This window comes from Schistocerca gregaria, chromosome 5 (genome assembly GCF_023897955.1).
Source record: "Schistocerca gregaria isolate iqSchGreg1 chromosome 5, iqSchGreg1.2, whole genome shotgun sequence".
In the NCBI taxonomy this organism is placed as follows: domain Eukaryota; kingdom Metazoa; phylum Arthropoda; class Insecta; order Orthoptera; family Acrididae; genus Schistocerca; species Schistocerca gregaria.
The window spans coordinates 636,146,785-636,156,088 of NC_064924.1; the positions used below are offsets into that span (position 1 = coordinate 636,146,785).

Sequence of the window (9,304 nt, forward strand, 5' to 3'; positions counted from 1 at the left end):
GGTTTGAACGAGCGTCGCACCCACGTACTTCGAATCTTTAGTACCTACTACACAGTAAGGGTGGGCATTGGTGATAAGAGGATCCTGGAACTAAGGCATTCAATAGATATGCGAACCACAAAACCGCTTTAAATGGTCATGCAACCCAGGTTACCGTAAGGTTAGTTGGTAGATACTTGGGAAACTAAGGGATATAGCTCACGCGTATAGGATCCATACCAATTAGCACTAACATGTGATACAGAATGCAAAAGGCAGCACGAATGATCTCAAATTTTGACTCACGATAGACAATGATATTAAATGCTAAACGACGCCAGCGGATGCTTTAAAAAAAGCGACGACTATTGACCAGACGTCTACTTACACAGATACAAGAAAAAGTATTGAAACTGGGAATCTATGTATACAAGTTCTAGCCCTCTCTGCATTACTTCCGCAATGACTGCAAAGACAAGATTGTAAACACTGGCTCGCGAAAAGTCATTTATACAGTCATTCCTCCCGCGCTTCGTACGCGAATGGAATGGGAAGGAGCACACCAATTCGTTGCTCAGTTAAGTAAACTTCAAGGTAAGCATAAAAGGATTCTGGGTCATCTTCAACGGGAGGGCAAACTCTTAGATAAAGGATAACCGTACTGTCGCTTCAGATGTGCACTTTCTCTCGATCGTGGAGTTGTGCAATTAAGTAGGTCAGGGACTATAAGGTCGCGGGTTTTGAGGTTGGGCCGAAATTGGGCGATACCTCAAACAAAACAAAGTCGCTACTTCCTCACAGTGTACACCAATCAGCTCTTCATCTATAATCAGTAAAAGTAGAAAAGGAAAAAGAATTAACAGTGAGCGGGCTCGTTGGAGGTGTCTGTAAAACATTCACAAATACAGGGTTGGTGAACTCTTGTCAACTATAACAACCGAATAAATTTTTCTGGCGGATAGAATATCCCTGCGACAAAACAAATGCAGTACCACTTCGAAGCCACTTTATGATCCGCTTGTTCATTTTCCGCAAATTTATTCCAAGACATTAACAACACTCCTCAGCCCGTGTCCCTACTTGCAGTCCCGAGTCCCCGCCTCCCAACGATTGACAAAATGATTCTGCAAACGTTTAAAAAATTAAAATGAACATAAGAAAACTGCCACGAACAAAAAAGGTATAACAAGTAGCAAAACATGCCCCAAGATTTTAAAGCTACATTTCCTGGGAAAATTTTATATCAGCGCAACCCATACTGGGTTTTTCGAATAAACTATCGTCGACAAAAACCTGTCAGTAAACAGTATCACTGAAGGCACCAAAAATAACAGGGCGTAAGTCGGCCAAGGTCAGTCCAATACGTCACCGACATTAACGTACTCCCATCACAGTGGCTATGTTGCTTTTATGTTCCCAATTACATTTAGCTATCATATCATATACGCAAATTTTCTCTCGTGTCCGAACAGTTCCAATGGGCCGCCATTCAGATACACATTAACTATACATACAAGAATTGATATAGCCATGAATAAAAACAATGCTCTAAGCACCCCGTAGAGTTTCTCTTCAAATTCCCTGCACAGTCACCGAACTTAGTATTTCCAAGTTTCGGAAATTCTGTTACAGTAAGAATTCACACACTTAGCACGTGCCAATTCTCTTGAACCAAGATGCCAGTGCAAACCTGCAGCGAAACTCTAGCTGGTTCTAATTATACAAACATGTGTAATATGCTGTTGGAACGCACTCCAAATTGTTGGCTATGTTTTTATTTACATATCCTTAAGCATTACTGAAGGCTTGTCAGTCTTCCAACACTAGTCGTTACCAATCCTTGCAAATCAAAATGACAAAATTAATGTCAAACTGATCCGTATGATTTGCAAAGTTCGACGGGCGAAAGCAAAAACGCCCAGGAAAGGAATTAAATTTAAACGGTTATATAAAAGTCACGTTACCTAGTGGTAAAATACATGCTCTTCCACTTATTGTTTTCCCTCAATTTAAATTTAGTATAACCTAAACAACCGATGGAAGAACTATGCACATAAACATACCGTTTGTTTACGTTAGCAATATTATCGAACAGTGAACTATGCTTTAATATCGTTATCAACTTCATTTTAGTTGTTTTATCTGTTAAGCTGTGCAACTTCTGCAATGAAACTCAAGGTCAATCTTAGCAATACACGTAACAGCAATTTAAGAACTAAAATCATTTACCCCACTTCTCAATGACACTAACGAGAAACATGCATATCTGTTCCGAGATTAATGTAGATCTACAGCCAAACAATGGTACATAGGTCTTACAAGAGTAAACAAAAGTACGTTTTAAAGGAAATTATCAATTGTTGCATAATGTCCGCAAATCACTGCAAACCTAACTCGGAAGCAACTGACCAAATTATGCACAGAAAAATTACTCAACAGATTTCCGTAAAAAAGCACAGAACATTTCTTTCCACCAAGATGAAAGATGCTACTGACAAGAAGCTATAATTTCGTAACCACAATTTAGAGAGCACAACAATTTTCCTGTGGCACAAACTTAACACACAATGCAATAAATATAGTGACAAACGCAAATAAAAGCACTTCGATAAATCTGCTTAGAATAAAGTTCAACTATTACGTGAAAACTAGCTCCGTCACAACCTACTCTCAGTTTGCAAATTTTATCAAATACCAAGACAAAAAGTACAGTTCCTATTGTGTAATGCTCTGCTAACCTAATTCTTGCACCCTATTTTATTCAAACCAGAAACATGTAATTCCAACACACACACACACACACACACACACACACACACACACACACACACACCGCTGCTTGTTACTGCACGAAAAGATAAATTACGTTCCAATTAGTGTACGAAATTCAAGTAATTATAATATAGAAAAAAAATCTGAGCACATACAATCGCGTACTGCTATATGTCAACACAGATTCGAAGGATGATCATATTCCCACCAAAATTAATGACAGTTTTGAAACGCAGCTTTACTAGCTGCAAGCCTGTCAACAAACGTTGCATTGTTAAGTACAAACATTTACAATACTTGGACAAAAATAATTGTACTTACTGGGTTTTCAAGCCATCGTTGTCATCCTTCAGCCGTTTTACTTCTATCTCGAGTCTTGCCCTGTCTCTTGCAGTTTCATCCAGCATCTTCCTGGCTTCGGCCAACTCTTGCTCATAGATTGATTTTAAGTTCTTAACTTCTCTTGTGACAGTTTCCTGACTACTCTGTATCTCTCGTGTTAGTAGGCTATTTTCTTGCTCTAGCTGCCGCACGCGATCAATGTAAGTTGCCAGCCGATCATTGAGATTTTGGAGATCTGCCTTTTCCTGCAAACGGCTGTACCGGGTCGGGCTTAAGGGACTACCCGGCCTGCCCGACCCCGGTGTAGGAGTAGAAGTGCCAGGTTGAGGTGATGAGATCGAAGAAGATGCAGTAGAAGTTATAGTGGTCCGCTTTACAGACTTCGTAGCCATGTTTAAGCGGATCAACAACTAAAAACACAAAGTACACCGACAGCAACGCCCAACTACGCCACGCTAATATGGCCACACCAAGCAAAGGAGTACAAGCTCACTGGTACCGAACTTATCACTCCGTACGGAACACGTGACCTGTGACGTCACAGACGCTCTCCTCTGTTTGAATTTCGTTTGCGTTGGCGAAGATGATAGACCTATGCCACAGATGTTTACCGTCAACATCAAAGACTTGTTGTTGGAGAAATGAATTACCTGTTTTCATACAAACAAGCAGTTACCTTTCAATTGTATGTCGTAATCCAATTGAATACGTGTACCAATTCAAATCTGAAGAGAAATTTACAAATGTATGCTCTCCACGAAGGTCGAAAATTACCTTTTCCAATTTTTCACTATTTTTAATCTGTGAAGGCTGAAAACAACGCCGACTACAACCAAATAATAAATAAGAATAGGAAATATCTGAATCTTACAGCAGCCAGGAATGTCACATCAATTAAAGTTCTGAAGGATTCGCTATCTAGGTGCGTAATTCACGCGCTTTCATCACTGTCTCTAATGATTAATCTCCCTTATCAAGGAATGGCGCAGTCACAAAACGAGTTTTCTTCACTGACAAAAGATGTGTTATAACGTTCCACGCTACGAAGCATAATTAAAAGGAATTGAGTCATTTCCAGTTCAAAATATATTGTCGCATAGCAAATGTATAGAAAACTTCGACGCAATCCAGACCATTGGATGTGAAATCTGCTATGCTTTATAGGAGTACGTTGCCTTCATCCAAAATGTTCTTTCCAGAGCAACAGATTTACGAAAATAGTAATGTCCATTTGAACTTCAAATGTTTCATAGCCGGCTGTACTGTGGTTAGTTCTCTGGTGACATCCTCTGGCAAAGTGTGGCTCACGTGATATACCCGCCCCCTAACACCAGTGAGCTCTTCTTTCTCCAACTTTCTCGGGCGTTCAAGTTATCATTGTGTTTATTACTGTGGCTATCATTCTAGTTTTGACTGTAGTTATTTCTATGGCTATTTTTCTATTACAGCTCCTTAAAAAGTGAAAAGAAAGAAACTGAAAAGGCTGTTTTTCAGAAGGAGTTGGAGATTAAGTACTTTTCTGTACACAATTCCGATGCAAAACCTCAGTGTTTAATATGTACAAAATGCTTGAGTCAAAACAAAGGTAGTAGTCTTGCTTACCATTTCTCTTCGCTCCTTGAAGCAATACACAGGCGTTACTCTCATGGCGATAACTTACAGAAAGAGGTACAAAAGTTTTCTGGACCATTAAATCTTAAAGGAAAGAGTTAAGCTGCATCACATGCTTAAAATTAACAAAAAATGAGAAACTCTTCAACGATGGCCTAGTTGTGAACCAATCTGCAATAAAAATGGAAAAACCGATTATTTTCGATGATGCTCCTATACATTTTAAAACAGCTGCTTTGCCATTGCCATATAACATTGTGAGTTCATATGCGACATAGCATAAAAAAAATAACAATTTAATTTCAACCGCTGGTGTTATTTTTTTGTGTGTGGGCGAGATAACTGATCGAACAGATCTTAGTAAACTACTATTTTTTTTTTCAAACTAAAGGTGTTAAAAAGTGCCCTGCAATCTTTGCCGATGGTACACAAACATGATGTGGTTGGTAGTGAGAACGGTTTCGTCGGCCAGTTAAGAAAAGATTGAATAGTTTAATTTTTTTGCGTTATTCATCAGGAAGCACCATGTGGGAAAAATCAGGTTGTTGTCTGGAATGAAAGATCTAACGAAAATTGCGAATATAATACACTGAGGAAATAGCTATCACATCGAAAATTTAAACAACATTTTGAAGAAGTTGATGTAGAATATGGGAACTACTTTTACATTATGAAACGCGGAGGTTGTGTGGAGGAAAATGCTAATTCGTTTTTTTTTTTCACATAGAATATAACGTTTCAAATTTTTTACTATAGAAGTAAAATAGGATAATAAGGCAATTGAAGATGAGCTGAACGATTCAGTTTTCCATTATTGGCGAAGTCTGATGAGTTTCACAGCCTTTTCAAAGTCTATAAGTGTATAGAGTTGGACATAATTTTGTTTTATAATCCAACGAAAATTATTCTTGAAAACGTTAAAAATATATTCAAGAGGAAGTTTGCAGGTTACAGAAACATACACCGAAATTTTTTAATTGTGTCACAATTTCGATATCCAAAAATTCCAGACTTCGCTCTTAGCATCTTTCTTCTAGTCAACGTAAGTTCCCGAAAGTACATTTACTTCAATGAAGTACTGGTACATTAAACCTACTCAACGTAATTCTGTGTAGAACGAGTCGCTCGGAATCAAATCGTTTCTCTGTAGGGCAGATTGCAATCGAATTGCAGAAATTGTCAAGACACAGAGAACATTTCGAAAAGAAAGTCGAAGAGACACTGCCCCACTTGCCTGCTTATAAGCAAACCAAACGTGACGAAAACACACGAGTAAAGTTGAGGGGCGAAGAGCTCACAGATGAAGAGGGGGGGGGGATATCACATCAGCCACACTTTCCCAGGCCTGCAGTAAGTGATCTTCTTGTGTTGCTGAATGTTAGAGTGGTATACCTATTGCACTGTTTAAAAACATTTGACCACTTTAGTATGCATTTATTTAAGTAGATGACTACTGAGCCGATTACTCTGGCACGACATTAACTTAGCACCTGCATCAACCAACGATTCTAGTTCTGTGGCGTCGAACGATCCACAATCCAGAGTAGAATGTATGCAGATCCAGCTATCGGAAATTGCTGAATTCTATGGGCAATGGTGCAAGAGGTGAAGTCATTCAAAAAAGTACAGTGCCTTTCATCTTTCGTAACTTATGTGTAAGTTGGCATGATTATGCGCAAGTAGGGTGTTTCCAGATGTAAGTGGACCTGTGCAAGTGGTGGTGGGGGAATAATCATGTAATACCAGTGGAAACCCTAAATAGTCATGATTTTCAATAATTATTGAAAAATGTTCCATTCAAGATTGACTGTTATATTTTTATGCATGTGGAAACCTTACTTAGTTCGAATTTTCGATGATTATCGAAAAATGTACCATTCAAGAGTGACTGCGATCTTTGACAAAAGTAAAATTGTCTTTGAATGCCAACATGGTAGCAGTGTATCCACAAAATTCAACTGAAACAGCTAATTTCAACCCGATTAACTATGCCCTATATGCAGTAGACAATCACACAAAAAATCGAATTATTCTTAGACCTAAGAAAAGAATTTAATAGACTGATCATTCTTTGTTCCTGGGTAAGCTTGAACGATATAGATTAAATCATATTTAGAAAGTCGCTCTTAGGCTACAGAAACAAATTACATCGAAGGAAATTAAGCTCAGGTATACCTTTTAGAGCTATGCGTAATCAGTCAAGGTGTTCCACAAGGCTTAGTTTTATATTCATTTCTATTTTTGGGGTACGTGTTGGGGATTCAGAGTCAATACTGTTTGTAAATGACACCAGTCAATTGATCAACGGACATGACAAAGTTGAAATTATTACATTTGCAAAATAAATTACTAAAGAAGCGTCTAAGTGGTTTAACGGAAACAGGATGATAGTAAAGTAAACCCCCAGAAATCAGAATTCATGAATTTTCGTACAGATGAGAATAAAAATGCAGCACAGCAAGTAATGTGTGTTCATTACCAAAAAGTCAGCGCTCTTACTGAAAGTAACATTGGTTGGCATGCATATTCAGGAACATCTTAAATGGAGTTCTCACACCACATCCCTAAACGAAAAACTAACAAACATGGTCTGTGTAGTAAAAGTCTTTGCAACAGCAGAGTATTGAAACAGTTAGGGCCGCATGCTCTGCTCATGTACATTCATTACTGCGGTACAAAATCGTGTTCTGGGGACAAATACAACAGACAAACATAGTTTTCAGAAAACAAAAGGCAGTAATAACAATAATGAAACAACCAAGCAGAAACCATGCAAAACATTCTTCAAAGGTCTAAAAATCTTAATCCTTCATTGCACTTATATATTTTAAATAGTTTTGCATGTTAAAAAAATACACTCAAAACTATATTGTCTGTGATTCAATGCAAGTCCAACTGTGACGTACACCTTAGTCATTACAATGACATATTACATCAAAAAGGTGCATATTTGCAAAAACAAAATCATACAATAGATTACTTAGATGTATAAAATATCTTTCTGAACTACACTTGCTTACAAAATCTGTGATGTCCTATCTACTGCAAAACTGCTTTTATTCAATCCCTTAGTATCTTAGTACACATGAAAACATGTAATTCACTGTATAGAATTAGTTTTTATTTATTGATCCATTTCATCTACAGCTGCACAATGTGCTGATTTTTTTTGTTAATTTTAACAATTTTATATATAATTATACTCCTGTTCATAAAATAGCACATTACTATATCAATCAATGTTGAATACTGAACTAAATGGTGCTATGCTATAATTATAGAGAGATAATATGCAAATTTTTATATGAGAGTACATTGAGTTAACATAGAAATAATTATTTTTGTAGATATTCATTTACTGTGTAAAAGCAGTGGGCAACCAAGTACAACCTCAATTTAGATTTGAAGTGACCAATGTTCTGTATGTGTTTAATAGTATCTGGTAATGCAAGGTACAGTTTGATAGAAGGATGTATATGACTGTTTTGAAATAACTTTGTGTTAGTGCTTTGAACTTGTACATCCAGTTTTTGTCTTGTATCATAGCCTTGTATTGTGTGATTTTGAGTGATGAGTGGTCTTTTTGTGTTTAAGTTTTGTTTTAAATACATTATATTTTCAAGTGTACACACACACACACACACACACACACACACACACACACACACACACACACAAGGCAAAGGTGTGGTCATTCTTTATTTATATAAGTAATGGTCAACATGATTTGTGATTATCTGTCCTTCCAGAATTTCCTTAGAACATAATTCCATACCAGAGGTGAGATTGTATGACTTCATAATATACACACTGAAGAGTCTTGTAGCTGGTACAATTTTTTAATGTCCACAATACAAAACAAGTACTAAAAAGTAGTAGTAATAATAATAATAATAATAATAATAATAATCCTTTTGTATTTCCCTCTCCTTCCTTCTTTCCTGAAGACGCAACCGTTGGTTGCAAAAGCTTGAATGTTGTGTGTATGTTTGTGTATCTATCGACCTGCCAGCACTTTTGTTTGGTAAGTCACATCAGCTTTGTTTTTAGATATATAAAGAGCTGGCTGCGTTGCATAAGAACAATGTTTTCTGAAACCATGCTGATTATGTCAATGATATAGTACTGTAGTTCAATGGATTACTCCTACTACCCTTCTTAAACACTGGTGTGACCTGCGCAGTTTTCCAATCTGTAGGTACAGATCTATCAGTGAGTGAGCGGTTCTATATGATTGCTAAGTAGGGAGCTATTGTATCAGCGTAATCTGAAAGGAACCTAATCGGTTTACAATCTGGACCTGAAGACTTGGCCGTATCAAGCGATTTGAGTTGCTTTGCAACCCCTAAGGTATCCAGTTCTAAGAAACTCATGCTAGCAGCTGTTCGTGTTTCAAATTCTGGAAATAGTTGATAAACATTGTATTTGTGACGCAGACTGTCCAGCCATGGCTGGTAAATGACAAAGATATAGTAATAAAGTAATAATATACCACTAGTAATCTGCTTGTTGCATTTAGTGGTTTTCATCATTTTGGCTTTCAATGGAAAAGCAAGATCAAAATAAAATTTAAATATATTAATGAATATCTGAAGCTTAT

General features: G+C 37.2%; 1 protein-coding gene across 2 annotated transcripts in view; it reads right to left on the reverse strand.

Annotated features, from left to right (window-relative positions):
* LOC126271979 (lamin Dm0-like) overlaps positions 1 to 6,105 on the reverse strand; it is a 31,604-nt gene extending 25,499 nt beyond the window's left edge. The window contains exons 1-2 of one of the 2 annotated variants that reach the window (XM_049974445.1): positions 3,770 to 6,105; positions 3,073 to 3,685 (exon numbers count right to left, since the gene is read on the reverse strand). In XM_049974445.1, coding sequence (XP_049830402.1) covers positions 3,073 to 3,485 — 413 coding nt within the window. In that variant the 5' untranslated portion in view covers positions 3,486 to 3,685; positions 3,770 to 6,105. Of the gene's footprint in view, positions 1 to 3,072 lie in introns of both variants that reach the window. The other variant, XM_049974444.1, reaches the window with a different exon arrangement.
* Positions 6,106 to 9,304: the final 3,199 nt, after the last annotated feature.